This window comes from Lycorma delicatula, chromosome 4 (genome assembly GCF_047948215.1).
Source record: "Lycorma delicatula isolate Av1 chromosome 4, ASM4794821v1, whole genome shotgun sequence".
Classification (NCBI taxonomy): Eukaryota; Metazoa; Arthropoda; class Insecta; order Hemiptera; family Fulgoridae; genus Lycorma; species Lycorma delicatula.
Genome location: NC_134458.1, coordinates 160,230,844 through 160,249,707, shown reverse-complemented (window position 1 = coordinate 160,249,707; position 18,864 = coordinate 160,230,844). Strand labels below are relative to the sequence as shown.

The 18,864-nt window shown below is 31.1% G+C and overlaps 1 protein-coding gene across 2 annotated transcripts in view; it reads left to right on the top strand.

Moving 5' to 3' along the window:
• LOC142322962 (uncharacterized) overlaps window positions 1-17,976 on the top strand; it is a 1,168,170-nt gene extending 1,150,194 nt beyond the window's left edge. For both annotated transcript variants that reach the window (XM_075362062.1, XM_075362063.1), the window contains exons 11-13: window positions 7,813-7,933; window positions 8,969-9,109; window positions 17,499-17,976. In XM_075362062.1, the coding sequence (XP_075218177.1) occupies window positions 7,813-7,933; window positions 8,969-9,109; window positions 17,499-17,976 (740 nt within the window). The remainder of the gene's footprint in view (window positions 1-7,812; window positions 7,934-8,968; window positions 9,110-17,498) is intronic.
• The last annotated feature ends 888 nt before the right edge of the window (window positions 17,977-18,864 follow it).

Sequence of the window (18,864 nt, the reverse complement as noted above, 5' to 3'; positions counted from 1 at the left end):
CCTCCACTCCAGGAGAAGAAGGGAGCTACCTCACTGTCAATATTGCGAGGAAACAGATGATGTTGAGCACACTTTTTTAAGGTGTCCCAGATGGAAATCCGATAGACCATTTGACTGGGTGGTCACTCCTGAAGAAGTAATGGGAATCATGACAGGCTCAAGAGAGGACTGAGACCTATGTGTAAGCTGGTTTTGGGGAGTCCTCTCTAAAGAGATGGAAGAAGAAGTGAGATGATTGGGTGGTGTACAGTTTGAGGGGGGCGTTGGAAAGCCAGCTCTCAGGGATGAGCAGCAAGGTTCCAACAAGATCGTGGCTGCTGGGTGCCCTTGGGGGACATTGGAAGCCACCTCGAGGATAACACCGGGTGTACCCAAGGTCATTACATCATCACTGGTGGTGATGATGCGAAACCCAACGATGGTTCCATCACCACTTTGTGAGTGGGGGAGGGTTTTTAGTGGATCCTGCTTTCAGCAGAAAATCCCACACACACCCAGCAGTACAGGCTGCTTGCTGGGTGCCTGGTTGCAGATTTTCCCTTCTCCAACGTAAAAAAAAAAAACATATGCTCTTGCTTTTAAAATAGGTTTTATATACTCTTTTAACTTAAACACCTAAACTTGTCTTTGGATATAGCTTAACTGATCTCAGATTATTTTGTTTGTGTTCATTCTTTACTCTCTTTTGTTATTAATTAAGAGTATTCTGTAGATAATAATGAAATATTAGAATTTCAAAAAAATATTTTAGGATAATGGGAAGAGTTGATAATGCATGTAGTCGTTGAAATTTTGGGATTTCCTCTACCTTCCTTTTACAATTATGAAACAGATAAATTGAGTGAAACATGGATAAAATTAATTGAAAAATATTGAATACATCTTCATAGAATTACAACAAAAGATAACGTTTTAAATTGTGTTTTTTCCAATACTCTATCTTGGCATAAAGGATAGTGTACTTGGTGGTGTTAAATTATACGCCGGCCTCCATGGCATGAGTGGTAGTGTCTCGGCCTTTCATCCGGAGGTTCCAGGTTCAAATCCTGGTCAAACATGGCATTTCATACACACTACACATTCATATTTTCATACATTCATCTCATCCTCTGTAGCAATACCTAATGGTGGTGCCAGAGGTTAAAAAAAAAAAATTATACAATCACATGATAATTTTTTGGTTTTGTGTTTGTATTTAAACTAATATCTATATATATATGTATGTGTGTATGTGTGTGTGTGTGTGTGTGTGTGTGTGTGTGTGTGTGTGTGTGTGTGTGTGTGTGTGTGTGTGTGTGTGACATATATATAAAACTAGTACAGTGTATTTTAAGTATTATAGATTCATACTACTTACATTTACAAAGCCCTTTAATAAAATACTTAGCTTGTCATAAATATTAAACATGTATTATGTTTATGTACATGTTAAATACATTAATTGAATTATAATATCATCGCTTGGGGCTCCGTCAAAAAGTTAGAATGATTTTTCAAGAATTAAAAATGAACAGTCTGATCATTGTTTTACACCCATAAATATGAATCATCTGACCGATATTTAAAAAATTAGAAAATTTTCTTATCTTTTTGGGTTTATATTTATAAGAGTACAATTTTGCAAAAGAATAGTCAGTTATTATTAAAAAATATAACAATAACCAAACCAGACTACATAACTTCTTTCATTCCCATTTTTAATAAATTACTAAACCATTTAAAAAAATCTTCCCATCAATTTATTTTTTTTTTAAATAAAAGATTTTTTTTTACAGAAAAAAAGTATTATTTCTGTAAAAATTCATCTGGAGAGTAATAACCCTCTTGATGAATTTTTAAATAACACTATTTAAAAAATCCTGACTTTTCTTCATCCCATTTGTGTGCATAATATATACTCAAATAATTTTTTGAAGCCTTCTGAATTTTTAATTATGTTGTAGTTATTTTTTTAATGTAGCATCTTCATATATTTATATTTTAAGAAATTAATATGGACTTTTTTTTTGTTTGATAATATTACCACATAAGGTTGAAGTTTGTGTGTAAAATAGAATACAATAATAATAATATACGTTTAAAAGAAATTAAATTAAATTTTTAAATAAATTCTATACGTTTTAAATTGACAAGGACAGTGATGTGTATTTGTATAGACTCCAGGGCATGTGGTATCCCAGGAAAGGAAAGCACAGACAAAGCTGCCAGAACGGCAACAATATGTGATAATATGGTTGTTATTCCTCTTCAACGGGCAGATGTGAAAAATTGTCTAACCATCACTATAAGAAATGCATGGAGTAATCAATGAAGAAGGTTAATACAAAATTAAATGTGATTAAAACTTCTCCATATAAATAGAAGAATGGTGTGAAACTGACTCACCAAGAACAAGTGACGGTGATCAGACTCAGAATTGATCACACACAAGCAACAAATTCATATTTGTTAACCGGCAAAGAAAGACCAATGTGCGGTGTATGTAATAAACAGCTTACAGTTGAGCATCTACTGAAAGAGTGTATATTACATATGAGAATCTCAGAAAAAGGTACAATCTAATAAATGATATTGCTGCTGATTTTGAAAATTGTAAAGAAGAAAAGATAGTTGTTTATTACATGCAAGCAAACTATTAATAAATCTGTTAAGTGAGTACAAGTTGTTGCATGAGGATTCTCTATATGAAGTAGTTTTATCTAGAACATGGATGTTATTTAATAACACTGGTATTGTCAAGACATCAAATTTTTTCTTAATCTTTTTAATTTTTTGGTTTATCTAAGTATCAGAGCTCTTTACACTAAGTGGTATTAGTGTACTATTGAACAAGTGTTTAAATGTTTCATGTATTGTTATTTTTGTGTTTTTAAATAAAATGTAAGGGCCCTTTACACCCTTATGTATGACAAACATAGTTGTGATTTAAAACCCCCTATTTTACAGAATGTGACGAGCACTAATGAATGTAGAAGTCGATGCCCACATAAACAATAAAAAATCAATGTAAAATAAAATAATTTTTTTTTTATTTTATAATTAATTTTTGTGATGCTGCTCTGATCAAAATTTTACCATGGTGCCCCTTGATTCACTCGGGCAAATGCTGGCACACTTCCTTTTTTTTATATCCATGGAGTACCATAATCTATCAATTCCTGATGCAATCTATACAACATATTATTATGTAATAAACCAAATTAAAAGATTTATGTAATTATTTTAATTTTTTAGGTTAATTATACTGCTCATTTTGAGTCAGTGTTATCGTACACTGATGTTGACATTTCCATTAGTACAATTCAATTAATGAAAACTATTTTAGCTGTTGTGTTTATTACAGTCACAGTGATAAATAGATTAGTAATGTTAGATTAATTTATTACTGTAGTTATTCGACTTTTAATTCTCTAAACTAGCCCATTTATAATATTTCATTCATTTTATCCTCCTCATTAAAATATGCATTTAACTATAGATTTAAGGTAAATTTTAAAGTAAAAAAATTAATGATATGAATCCAGTTTTAATAATAACTCTAGTAACATAGAATCCTTTATGAATGAGATGAATACTGATTAACAAGTAATGCTTCAAAACATGCAAATCATTACAAATAAGTTGAATACTTGAAAAGATTCCTTAAATATTATGATCCAGATATAAATGAGATGAATAAGCATTGGGGAAGAATGCAGACTTAAAAATTTTAGTGATTGTTGATTTCAGTAGAAGAAATCATAAAGGAGAAAGAGTTTTTAAACATTGCAAGAGAATGATCCTTGTGAAAATGTATGGTACTTTTCTATTAATCATCATGAAAATGTCTCCTATATAAGCTAAAATGATTCTAAAAATAAATTGTTTTATTTATATTTCTTTATTACTGTTGTTATCATAAAATGTTTTAATTATTTAAATGGATAATTTTATTATGTACAATTATGTATGGGGACCAATAACAAACAAGCCATTTCAAGTAATAAATGTACATATTTATGAATGGGTATAGATTGTCATATTTAATCATTTTAAAATTTATATGAACTGACATCCATTAGATTCTATACAAAGCTCTATAAAAATCATAATACAATTGAAGCTGGTTTGTACTTTTAATTTGTTTTCTGCATTTATTGGAGGTTCGGGTGAAATTGTTGAAATAGATGATCTTCTGTTAGTTTAAGAAAAATTAAATGAGTATTTTAAAGTTATTAAAAATAATATTTGTGAACTATGTAGTTATAAATTATTATCAGATAGAAAATTGAATAAATTATCAGATAGTTAACTGAAATATCTTAACTGGCCTTCTTAATATTGTCACATATTCGTAGCTCGATCAGGATATTGAGAGATAGGCAATTTAAAATGTTTATAGAATTACAATTTATTTCTTCAAAAATGTAAGTAAAACAAGACAAATCAATAATAATGATAATGACAATAATGGCACAGTAAACAATAATAATATTAAATGTGTATAATAAACAAATATTAAATGCGAAACAGAGTTTAAAATAATCGTCAGGATTTAGTCACAGGCAGATAAATAATGAAAACCAGAATTCAATCCCATTGACAAAAGACATTAGCATGACCTCTAGTCTTAACACTTTTAAGCACTTTTTTTCTTTTTTGTTTAGCCTCTGGGAATCACCATCAGGTATTACTTCAGAGGATAAATGAGGATGATATATGTATGAGTGTAAGTGAAGTATAGTCTTTTACAGTCTCAGATCGACCATTTCTGAGATGTGTGTTAATTGAAACCCAACCACCAAAGAACACCAGTATCCACGATCTAGTATTCAAATCTGTATAAAAGTAACTGCCTTTACTAGGATTTCACTTTTAAGCACTAGTCTTGTATTAACAGCAATAGTACAATACTACAATAAGACAAGTGTAAAGTTCATCCACTGCAAATAAAACAAAGTTCTATTCTAAGTTGGGTAGTTTTATTTGTAAACAGCAAATATTATATATTCTTTGCTGTTTACAAATAAAACTACCCAACAACTTATGAATGAAATTTAGAACATTATCTCTTTCATTTGTAGTCTTACAGTAACACACCAAACCATTTCTTGTTTTTGTGTACTGGAATTACTTGTGACGTCACCTTAATTGCATCGAATTTGCATGATAACTCCTCTGTTGTAGCACTCTCATCACGCAGATTGACATCTCACTTAGACTGATTCACAGAACTGATTCAGCTGGTCTTCCCCATAGTATTTATACTCCTATCCTCATTACCTGCCAGACCAGACCCAACTCGAAGCATAAGAATGATCAACCACCCTCACATTTTCCGATGAAATTTTAAAACCTTGGTGCAGTAACTCTTCTCACAAAATAACATTTGTTTAGGTGCATCAGGTGGCAGTATACAAAGGACCATTGTTAAACGGACCTGTTACCTATACTAAAAGGATTTCTTTTAGCACCTTTTTGGATTCCTCCCATTATACATTTTCTACTACTTTCTTCTTAATTGGTAGGAATCCATTACTCAGGTCCATCATACTGGTCTTGTTACAGTAAAATTAATTATTTTAATAAGATTTGATGTGCTTGATCATCTTATTTATTCAATAAAATCTCAGTCTCAAATACCATGTCTTTAGACTGTTTAAAATTTAAATGTTCATCTATTCACAAAAAAAGTACTTTGGTAGTCATTTCAATTTGTAGAGCTCTCTCAGCAATCAGTTACAACATAACAGTAACTCTACAGTTGTTGCTGTACATTGGGTCAACTTAAATAATTATTGATAACTTCCTGATGTACAACATGGTTTCAGAAAGGGTTGATCAACTTTTTCACCCTTGTGACTATTTGTCATTAACTACTCACCAATTTATTAATAAGGAGGAAGCAGTAGAAACTTATTTAAATTTATCTGAACCCTTTAATTCAGCAAAAACTTTTTTTATTTCATAAACTCAAACATTATAATATTCATAATATTGCAGTTTTTAAATAATTTTGAAAAATATATGGCAATATATATAGATCAAAATCAAGAATAAACCTGGTTCTTGTAAATGAAATGTCTGATGGCATACCTCAAATTATATTCTTGGTCTTTTCTTTTTATATAATATATGCCTGAATAAAATATTATTACCTTATAATGAAGTATCCTGATGAAATATCCATGGTGAGTTGGAGATCTACTTTCAATAATCAAACAAATTGCAGTAATAAAGGATTTAGAGCAGTAATAAAATCTGTCTCCTGATGAACTTGAAATATGTAATTTTTCATCTAACATCTTTTTTATTAATTTTTTTTACAAAGTATAGAAATAATAATAATGAGAATGACTTTTTTACTGAATAATCAAGTGGCAAAGACTGGTGTACATAAAAGTCTTGGAGTAATCTTTGAAGAAACTTTTTCACAGAATCATGTTGGCTATGTAGGTTTTGAGAAGATCATTTTTTTTAAAAGAAGAAATCATGTATCATTACAGACAAACAATAATGCTTTTTAAAAGTAGTATTGCAACTTATTACATAAAATTATGGAATTCTGTTATATTGTGGCCTCAAAATATTTACAAAGGATTTTCTGGTTGCAAAAATGAGCTATTCATCTTAATTTCATTAAAATATCAGGAATCTTATGTAGAATTATCATTTATAACAAGTGGATTGATGGGCGATGAAGTAATCTACTAATTCAGAGAAGCATATTTTTCAAAATTTTGACCTCCTCTGGGGAGCTCCAAATGTTTCAATCAAAATTTCTCAAAAGACATCCCTTCTAATATTTTATGGAGGACCCAAATCAGGTATCAAAACCTGGAGGGCAATAGTCTGGATTCACCCAAGCTGAATTAGTAGATTACTTGGCATTAATAATGTGCGTACTACTCTGCATTATATATTTTTAACTTGATTATATTTATAAAACACTTAACATATTAAAATATAAATAAATACCTTTACACAAACAAGATAACAAGGTTTGCCGATCTCCATGGCAGAATGGTAGCATCTCGACATTTCATCTGGAGGGCCTGGGTTTGAATCCCAGTAAGTCATGGCATTTTTCATATACCACAAAATTCCATTTTCATATCCCATGCACAAGCTTCAAGCTTATGTGGCGATATCATCAAACAAACAAAAAGTCAAAGTATTTTCATCATCTTTAGTCTAAAACTCACAGATTCCAGTCTATTTATCAAAACAAACAAGTTTTATAATAAACTATCTATCAATGTTATTGACTGTAGCCAATGTAGTACGTATAAATATTTATGGTCAACGCCAACCATTGGCCATTTTTGAATTTATCATTATTGATTGATTTGCATTATGTATTATTTATACATAAATGTACTATTAGTTTTTGTAAGACAATTGTATTACTCATTTGACTAAAATTTGATTATTATTTGAGTATTCTTTGATAACATACAGTAATTTATTAAAATTTATAAGCATTTCATCTGGAAGGTTCCGGGTTCAAGTATGTCAGGCTTGGGATCTTTACAATCACGCAAGAGTAAACCTATCCCCACACAGCTACATACACTACATAATTCATTTCTGATCATTAACAGAAAAAAGAGTTTCATAACTGTAACTGGATATAGGCTGGTAGTTATTGAGTTATCGAAGGAAGAATAAATAAAATATTATTGTAATATCTACAATATGTTTACATTATATAATCTTATAAATGAAGCCTTGCCAAGAAGAAAATGTATTTATTTTTTAATCGTCAGTTTTCATTATTTATTGAGTTCATCAAACCATAAAATAGAATTCTTTTGTTTGGTTTTTTTTTAGAATCCTTATCACATGTTCATAGACATATTGCAGTAGATGATGACGCTGATCATGTTTCAAGTAATAAAAAAACAAGGAGAGAATGCGATGGAAATGGACCAAGAACAGCTCCTCATCCCAGGTAAGTTACTAATCTTAGATTATAATTTTAAAATTTGTATATTTTTTTTTAGAATTAAGTTAATTTGTATTGTTTCTTACAGTTACTATTTTAAAATATTGTAAAATATGTATTAAACAGATTATATTTATTTCCATTCTCCTTCTTGACTTTAGCCATAAAAAAAATATTAATAATAAATTTGGGTTATAATGTATATGGTTAAACAGTTTTTCAAAAGAAAAGAAGAGAAGAAGTTTTTCAAAATTATTCTATTTTTACTTTTTATCCATCAGAAGCCCTTTTGAAGTATTTAGCTTCTGCTATTAATATTCTTCCTAGCATTTTATTTGTTATTGGAATGCATTCTAGTGTATATTACTTGGAAAAACTGCAGGTATCATAGCAAATTTTTCTTAATCTTTAAAGAAAATGAAAGTGAAGATTGGAAATATCACCCTTTTCTGGTATCTTTAATCTTCAGAAACTGAAAAAAGTTTGTAGGTATGAAAACAGAAGTTGGAGTACAGCAGTTGTTTATACTTTACAAAAATTCTTGAATAAGGAGCAACAGACACTCAAAAATTGTACTGCAACAAATTTTACTGTCCACAAATTCAAATAATTTGTAATGACGGTATGAAGTTATTTTCATCTTTCTGCAACAGAGTATAAATAACTTATGTTGCTGAATTTTCTTTTAAGTTGGGACTTATTACACTTAACAATTGTTGTAATGAAGTTAATTACTTTTAAAATAATAAATCAATAAACTTGATAATTAAATCATAAATGATCAGTTGAAATTGTAGGTTTTTGTTATAGAATGTTGTATTAAAAAAGAGAACTTAAGATATAATCCAATTAAATATAGCGTTCTATGGATTTTAAGTCTCCATGTTACCAGTCTAATTTACTTGTTTTGAATAAAGTAAGGCACACTAATTACTAAGGAACATCTTAAGAATTGCTAACCAGGAACAGGATTAGACCAAATGTGAAAATGTAATTTTGTTTGCAGCCAACTTTTTTAATAGTATAATTTTTTTTTTTTAGGTCTACATTGGTTGCAGTGGGAAGTCGTTGTGGTAAACCTGTTTGCTCTTTAACTCCTGAAACTCATCAGCAGTTTTATAATAAGAACCCAGATTACAGTCAGAATGATTCTGAAGATGAAGAGCCTGATAATTCAAGAGGGTAAGGAAGTAGTTTATTTTTTAACATAATTGTTTTTGAAATTATTGTTTAGGTTCTGAAATTTTGTTTTAGAATAATACTGCTTGTGCATCAAAATTTGTATGTGTGACGACATAGAAGGTGAATATTTGACTGTTTGAGGCCTTGCCAGGCTAGTTGTATTTTAATGCAAGCGGAGACAACTCCAGCTACAACTCCACTAGCTACAACTCTAGCTCAAGAAATCTGAAAAAGATATCCTGAATTTCATAATATTGCATTAATCAATCAGTCAACTGGTTGATCAATTATCAATAAAATATAATAGATTTTATCTTAAATTTTATGATGCACATTAATAGACAGCCATCTGTATAAGAAATAGTTTCCCTGCAGACTTTTATTATACTAATTCTCTAAATTAAACAACTACACTCTAGAGTAATATAGCATATTAATATGGATTATATCAAATTATGTGAAAACTGTACTTATCAAGGAATGAAAAAATTGGGTATCCAAAATAACTGTACATTATTTTTATTCTTCCAAACAAAAAATTAGATATTTGGAAGAACAGTAAACAGATATGTCTCTTTACAACACACAGTGGCAGCTAATTGATAATTGATGGAAGATTCTTCAAACAAATATGCCCTATTATGTTCAACACATATTTCAATACAAACTACATTCCAATTTCTCATCAACATTAATTTCCATGATAACATAAAGGCTACATCCCGACAGCCTGCAAATAAACTGACAGAGACTCCCCCACACACTTAATTATAACACCTATTCTGAACCATTTCTCATTGGAGAAGTTGGATGGAGAGATGAAACACTAAAATGTTTTTCATCTGTGGAGGTCATCATAAACTCATGAAGCATCAAAAGGGTTGAATTTACAATAAATATTGAATTCATAATGTACAATTTTTTTGTTGACAATATGCTTATTTTATATATATGAGGGAAGTCAGTTGTGATAAAAATAGAACAAACTATTCAGGCATTGAGTCAGATATTCAAAGCATAACAAAAAAACCATACCTGGCTAATCACATTTGGATTCTACATATAAAAATGAAAAATATATGTTCTATAAATAAATAAATAGCAATTTTGCCTTTATTTTCCATTTGTCTTCTATTTTCTGGTTTTTAAAGAAAAATTTATGTCAATCTTGGATCAATAAAACATTATAGCATTTGACACATACGAGGTGCGACAATAAAGTAATGAGACAGATGTGAAAAAAATGTTGCTTACCGTTTTAGTCATGTTGAGTGTTGTCTCCTTCAAATTAGTTCCCCTCTTATTGCACACACTTATTCCAGCTCTTCTGCCATTGGTGGTAACATTTCTGGAACTCATCTTCTGTAATATCCTCTAAGATCCTCGTCACAGCTTTTTGGACATCTTGTGTTGTTTCAAAATGGTGTCCCTTGACCGCCATTTTGACTCTTGGAAATAGAAAAAAGTCACACGGAGCGATATCTGGTGAATAAGGTGGCTGTGGTAGTACTGAAATTTGTTTTGAGGTTAAAAATTGCTGTACTGACAGAGCAGTATGGGATGGCACATTATCGTGATGCAGAATCCAATTATCAGCAATGTTGGCACGGACACGAAGAACTCGTTTACGAAGTCTTTCTAAAATTTCTTTGTAGAAATATTGGTTAACTGTTTGTCCAGGAGGCGCCCACTCTTTATGAACAATTCCCTTGGAATCGAAGAAGCACACAAGCATGCATTTCACTTTTGACTTTGACATGCAAGCTTTTTTTGGTCTGGGTGATCCCTTTGGGCACCATTGCGAACTTTGGCGTTTTGTCTCTGGATCGTATTGAAAAAACCAACCTTCATCACCAGTGATAACATGGCTCAATAAATCTGGATTGATTTCCGTTTGCTCTAACAGATCGGCTGCCACATTTTTCCGTGTTTCTCGCTGTTGTTGTGTGAGATTTTTGGGAACCATTTTTGCACAAATCTTTCTCATACCAAGATCTTCAGTTAATATTAGACGAACTGTTTCTCGATTGATGTTGAGTTCTTCTGCAATCATTTTCACAGATAATCTTCGATCAGATCGTACGATTTCACGCTCCCTGGTCAAGTTGACATCTGTCCGTGAGGTTGATGGTCGTCCACTGCGGTCTTCATCTTCAACATTCGTTCTGTCTTCACTAAAAATTTTATGCCACCAAAAAACTTGAGCTCTTGACATAACCTCCTCTCCAAAAGCCTTCTGAAGCTTACCATAAGTTGTCTTCGTGTTTTCACCCAATTTAACGCAAAAAGAAATGGCATACCGTTGCACAATATTTTGTGGTTTCATTTCTGTGACGAGAGACACAAACACGTGTTCACTTATTACAGCACAACTCACGACTCAGCAGTTGCATCAATGTGCCGCTTGGACTAGAAGTAGCTTATAGACCAAGGTCAAAGATGGTGTGCCTACGCAAGCTGTAGGGTTGCCACATCTTGCAAAGAAAAATCAGTCTCATTACTTTATTGTCGCACCTCGTATATTTTCACTAACATTCAAAAATAAATAAAAAATTGTTCAGATTTCAAAATGGGAGACATGTAATTTTTTAATAATTTATATCTTAGTAATGATTAGTTTATCAAAATACATTCTTTTGCTAAAATGTATGTTAAGCCTTTCATAGTAAATAAAATGACACTTTTTTTTAATATCAGTCAACAAACAAGCGAGTTATTGCATTAAATTCATGACATAATTTTCAGCCGGATTTCATCTCTACTATTATTAAATTAATTAATTTTAATAAACTTAACATCATTCGTACATTTGATGTTAGGTAATAGTTAATAACTAACTTGTGAAACATTACTTACATTGCATAATGGCCTTTTATTTATTTCAAAAACAAATTAAAATACTAATTATTAACTATATACTAATTATACAAACACTAATTATTAAATATATTATCATTGTTTTACAAATTGCAGAGTTTTAACATGTTAAACATTTTTCATAATCTATTTTTTACAATGATTGAGAGAAGATTACTACATCATTATAGGAAAAAAATAATATTTAAACAAATTCTATGCAATTACAATAAATATAATTTTATATCTTATATTTAAATGCAAAAGCTTATCTGTTTGTCTGTTAGCAACAGCATCATCTGAGAACCAACCAAACAATTGCTTTCAAATTTTCAGGGTACATTTATGTTATCCCAGAGAAGAATTTAAGCCATAGATCGAAGTCCTAGCCCCTTGAGGGTTAAGATATTCATTAAAAAACAAAAATTAATACTTCTAATCGTTGTCATTTAATATGACTATTAAATGACAGCAATTTTTTCTTTAATGAATATCTGTAAAATATTTAATATTCTCAAAACCATGAGGTTTTGAGGATGTGGACCTCCACGACCAATCCATTTCTCAGGGAAGTGATGATTTAAGTGAGTGGAAACAGCACAAGAAAATTGGGGAGGCACGCCATCGTGCTGGAAGTATACTTTGAGTCTCAGCGTTAGAGGAACATCTTCAAACAGCTGCAGCAGTTCTTCTTGAAGAAGTGCAACTAGACCTCAACATTTAAGCGGCCATGTAATATCTACGGTCCAAAGAGAAGATTGTGAAGAAGGCCACACCATGCATTGACGCTAAATCAATGTTGAAAATTGCCTTCTAAAGTTTCATGAGGATTTATTTTTGCCCATGTATGCTCATTGCATAAGTTGTTGACACCACCTCAAGTGAAATTTACATTGTCTGTAAACAATGCATACTTGTACAATTGTCAATCTGTATTCCACCAGTTGCAGAACTCTTTTCTTTCTGTTAAAACCTGTAAAACCCCCATAAGGTATTACTTCAAAAGATGAATGAGGATGATATGTATGAATGCAAATGAAGTGTAGTCTTGTACAGTCTCAGGTCGACCATTCCTGAGATGTGTGGTTAATTGAAACCCAACCACTACAAAACACTGGTATCCACACGAACTTGTATTCAAATCCATATAAAAGTTTTTTTTTGTCTTGACAGTTTGCAGTCATTTGACTGATTTGATGCAGCTCTCCAAGATTCCCTATCTAATGCTAGTCTTTTCATTTCAGCATAACCCCTACATCCTACATCCCTAACAATTTGTTTTACATATAACAAACATTGCCTGCCTGCACAGTTTTTTCCCTCTACCTGTCCCTCCAATATTAAAGTTAATATTCCAGGATGCCTTAATATGTAGCCTGTAAGTCTGTCTCTTCTTTTAACTAAATTTTTCCAAATGCTTCTTTCTTAATCAATTTGCCGCAACACCTCTTCATTTATCACTTTATCCACCCATTTGATTTTTAACATTCTCCTGTAGCACCACATTTCAGAAACTTCTAATCTTTTCTTCTCAAGTACTCCGATCGTCCACGTTTTACTTCCATATAAAGCTACGCTCCAAACATATACTTTCAAAAATTTTTTCCTGACGTTTAAATTAATTTTTGATGTAAGCAAATTATATTTCTGACTGGAAACTCGTTTAGTCTGTGCTGTTTGGCATTTTATATCACTCCTGTTTTGTCCATCTTTATTAATTCTACTTCCTAAATAACAAAATTCTTCTACTACCATAATCTTTTCTCTTCTTATTTTTATATTCAGTGGTCCATATACATTATTTCTAGTACTACATTTCATTACTTTCATTTTTTTCTTGTTTATTTTCATGCGGTAGTTCTTGTGTAGGACTTCATCCATGGCATTCATTGTTTCTTCTAAATCTTTTTTACTCTCAGCTAGAAGTAGTATATCATCAGCAAATCTTAGCATCTTTATCTTTTCACCTTGCATTATTACTCTGGATCTAAATTGTTCTTTAACATCATTGACTGCTAGTTCTATGTAAAGTTTAAAAAGTAACAGGGATAGGGAACTTCCTTGACGGACTCCCTTTTTTATCACGGCTTCTTTCTTAAGTTTTTTTGATTATTACTGTTGTGGTTTGGTTCCTGTAATTGTTAGCAATTGTTCTTCTATTTCTATACTTGAACCCTAAATGTTTTAAAATACTGAACATTTTACTCCAGACTACATTATCAAATGCCTTTTCTAAGTCTGTAAATACCATGTATGTTGGTTTGTTTTCTTTTATCTTCCTTCTACTATTAATCTGAACATTAAAACTGCTTCCCTTGTCCCTGTACTTTTCCTGAAACAAAATTGGTCTACTTCTAACACTTCTTCCACTCTCCTCTCAATTCTTCTGTACAGATTTTTAGTTATGATTTTTTATGCCTGAGTAGTAAGCTAATTGTTCTGTATTCTTCACATTTATCTGCTCCTGCTTTCTTTGGTATCATGACAATCACTCTTTTTGAAGTTTGACTGAACTTCCTCTTTTTCATAAATATTACACACCAGTTTATATAATTTATCAATCGCTTCCTCACCTGCACTGCGCAATAATTCTTCAGGTATTCAATATATCCCAGAAGCCTTTCTGCCATTCAAATCTTTTAATGCTCTATTAAATTCAGATCTCAGTATTGTATCTCCCTTTTCATCCTCTTCAACATCTTCTTCCTCTATAACACCAGTATCTAATTTATTTCCTCCATATAACTCTTCAATGTATTCCACCCATCTGTCAACTTTTTCTTTTTTATTATAAATCAGTGTACCATCTTTATTTAACACATTATTAGATTTTAATTTATGTATCCTAAAATTCTCCTCAACTTAACTGTATCTTCTGTTTATTTTACCAATGATCATTTCTCTTTTCACTTCTGAACAATTTTCTTTAAACCACTCTTCTTTTGCTAATTTGCACCTCCTGTTTATATTTCTTAATTGTCGATAGTTACTTTTACCTTCTTCATCACTAGCATTCTTATATTCTCTACGTTCATCCATCAGCTACAATATGTCTTCTGATATCCAAGGTTTTCTACCAGTGTCTTTGTTCCACCTAAGTTTGCTTCTGCTGATTTAAGAATTTCCTTTTTATCATTCTCCCATTCTTCTTCTACATTTTCTACCTTATCTTTTTTACTCAGACCTCTTGCGATGTCCTCCTCAAAAATCTTCTTTACCTCCTCTTCCTCAAGTTTCTCTAAATTCCATCGATTCATCTGACACCCCTTCTTCAGGTTTTTAAACCCCAATCTACATTTCATTATCACCAAATTGTGGTCGCTATCAATGTCTGCTCCAGGGTAAGTTTTGCAGTCAACGAGTTGATTTCTAAATCTTTGCTTAACCATGATATAATCTATCTGATACCTTGCAGTATCGCCTGGCTTTTTCCAAGTGTACATTCTTCTATTATGATTTTTAAATTGGGTGTTGGCAATTACTAAATTATACTTCGTGCAAAACTCTATAAGTCGGTCCCCTCTTTCATTCCTTTTGCCCAGCCCGTATTCACCCACTATATTTCCTTCCTTGCCTTTTCCAATGCTTGCATTCCAATCTCCAACTATTATTAAATTTTCATCTCCTTTTACGTGTTTAATTGCTTCATCAATCTCTTCGTATACACACTCTACCTCATCATCATCATGAGCGCTTGTAGGCATATAGACGTTAACAATCGTTGTCGGTTTAGGTTTTGATTTTATCCTTATTACAATGATTCTATCGCTATGCGTTTTGAAATACTCTACTCTCTTCCCTATCTTCTTCATGAAAATGCAGAGAACTACATTTTCTTTGGAAAAAAAACAGCCGTAGTTTTCCATTGCTCTCCATTGCTTTTCCATTGCACTCAAAAGATTGAGTGATGTTGATTTGGCCATTTAAGTCCTCCTGACGTACACCCTTAACAACTACTGAAAGAGCTACTGCCCTCTTTCAGGAATCATTTCTTAGTCTGGCTTTCAATAGCTACCTCTTCAATATGGTTGCACCTTCGGTCCAGCTACTCTGTATAGTAACACATACAGAATACCACAAACTAATACAGAGTGGATACCAAGCAAAGCGGATTGTCTCCTGGGTTTAGATGTTGAACTGGCTGTTTTTGTGATAAGAATAAAACTTGTTTTGTTAATTGTCCTCCAAACCATAAAATGCAAAACCCTGATCCACTTAAAAAGACCTCTTGTAGCGACACCTGGACTGCACAGAACTGATAGTAATTTCATAACAGTGTCGTGTTGGACAGATCATTCATAGCTGGTAAGAATACTAGGTAGTGAACCTGTTTTCCAAAAAATTGCAAAAAATCACACTAATTGTTTTGGGATCTGGAATCCTGCGATTCGAAAAATGTATTTCATATTCTACTGCAGCAGCTATAGCATTACCATTACACAAACCCAAAATGAATACCAGATCAGTGTATTCCTTTGTAATTAAGTATGGCATTACTTCAATGGCAAACTGACCACATTGAAATTAAAATTCACAGAAAACCTTTGCTAACAACAACACAGTTCACAGTACCGGATAAACTTAGTGTACCTCACAGAATGATTTAAACACTAATGTAGTATTGTACATTGTTGATCAGATGTTATCTTATTGCCAACTTTTAAATAATAATTTTTCGAATAATTTATTGTATTTCTGTCATTATTAAAAAAATTATTATATTTTCTTTTTATTTTATAATTGTTGTGTAATTTCCAATTTTTTTAATAATTTTTTAACAATAAATTTTGTTTTTACAAATCTTTCACATCACTAAGAAAAGAATTTAGTTTTTGTTTACACTAAACAAGTACTTTTCTGACAAATCTAGTTATGTACCGTTTCTAAATAAAATTCAAATTTTTCTAACTTTTCCTGGTTTTATTCAACTTATCATAAACCATTTTGTTCAGAATTAAATTCGTACAAGTTTAGTTTAAAAGATTTTTGTGTTCATTACCCATTTAACAATGTTATTGTACATCAAACATAAAAAATAGAGTTTTTACCCCAATTTATTGATTTTCATCCCTAATTTCTCAAAAACTACTGAAGTTATGGTTCTGAGACCTATTTTATTTCATTTTTCAGCTCAAAAACCATAAGAAATCACTAATTTTGGCTCTTAATTAACATCCTAAAAATTTCATTATGACCTCATATCACCGTGATAGTTGAAATCCAAGCGAAATCTTTCACTAGTCATAACTCGCAAATGAAGCATTTTAGAACATATGATTGTATAACTTTTTTTCATTGTTTTCACCAGTAGGATAGGTTATGAAGGTCCCAGGAGAACTTTGCGATCTGTATAAGCACAACTTTTTCTCACTTCCATTATAAACAGTGAACAATTATTTTATACAATAGAATGTGAAAAAAGTTTATAAATATATTTGTTCAGCCAAGTATATTTCAGTATTACTCTAATAAAGCATATTTCCTTCAGTCATTTCAAGTATGAAACTCCCAATTAATACTTCTCTTTTTACAGGAGTATGGTTACTCATGATACACCATCTCGTATGCCACTGATTTGGCGTAATTCACCACGGCGTGCTCCAACACCTCCACCTCCCTTTCGGACGTCATCTTCATCTTCAGCTACAGTGCCAACATCTATTAGAGTGCCACCAATCCTAGTACTACTGGTGCTCATTGTTTATATTAGTATAGGTTCGATTGTGTTCGCCTCATGGGAAAATTGGAGTTATCTTGATAGTGCTTATTTTTGTTTTGTGACACTTTCAACAATCGGTTTCGGTGATCTTGTGCCTGGTAAATCATTACAAATATCTGGTTCAGATAGCAAAGAAGGACATTTACAACTTATCGCTTGTTGTATATATTTATTATTTGGACTTGCTGTTATTGCCATGTGTTTTTCTCTTATGCAAGATGAAATTGCATATAGAAGTAGACAGTTAGCAGTATACTTTGGACTGATGAAAAAATCACATTTAGATGTATGACATCAGTAATTATTAATATAATATTAGGAAATATTTTTAATAAAAAAAAGAAAAACTGACCATTAATATTTTAAAAATATATATATATATATATATATATATATATACATTAATATTAATGGTTATGCATCGATGTACTGATTTTTTTATAATTAAAAGTTATAAAAGTAACATTATAAATGTGTCATTAGTATTTTGATAATTAATGCTGTATCTAAAATGCTTTAAAAATTAGACTTTATTTAATATGATTTTGTTTTAAGCAGTTTATGATTTTTATCATGGAAAATCATTCTTAAACAAAATGCAGCAAAGGTAAAAAGATTATGGTGATGTTTATAATTAAATTAAAACGTATCCAGAATTATGGAAAAATATAACTTTATTTTTGTTTTTAATGTTTTTTTTATTTGTGACTTTTTTATACATACTTGAAAATAGTTGTTTACCTAAAAATGAGATATCATACACATAAGGTTTGGAACGTTAATGTTTTTTAACATTACTTCATATATGGTATAGATTTTTTCTCTGTAATGATGTGAACAGATAAATACACCATTGTTGGTGACATAAAAAAAATCTTACTTCGGCAGGCTACATTAGAGGTGCTTGGCTTTAATAATTACGTTTCTCAGATCAAGGCTTGGCTAGCTGAACCATTGTATAACAATTAAAATATAAAAACCACGTAATAAAAGATTTTTAATATTGTCAATGTGTTATCTCATAGCCACCAAATATTATCAGTAGTCTCAATATTTTACTTTAATGCCCAGGTACTAAAATGACTACCTGCAAATGAAAATAAGTTCATGATAAAACATATACCCAGGACTTTGGTATGAGTATATCAACCACTTCTGGCAACTAAATCACCATGGCAAC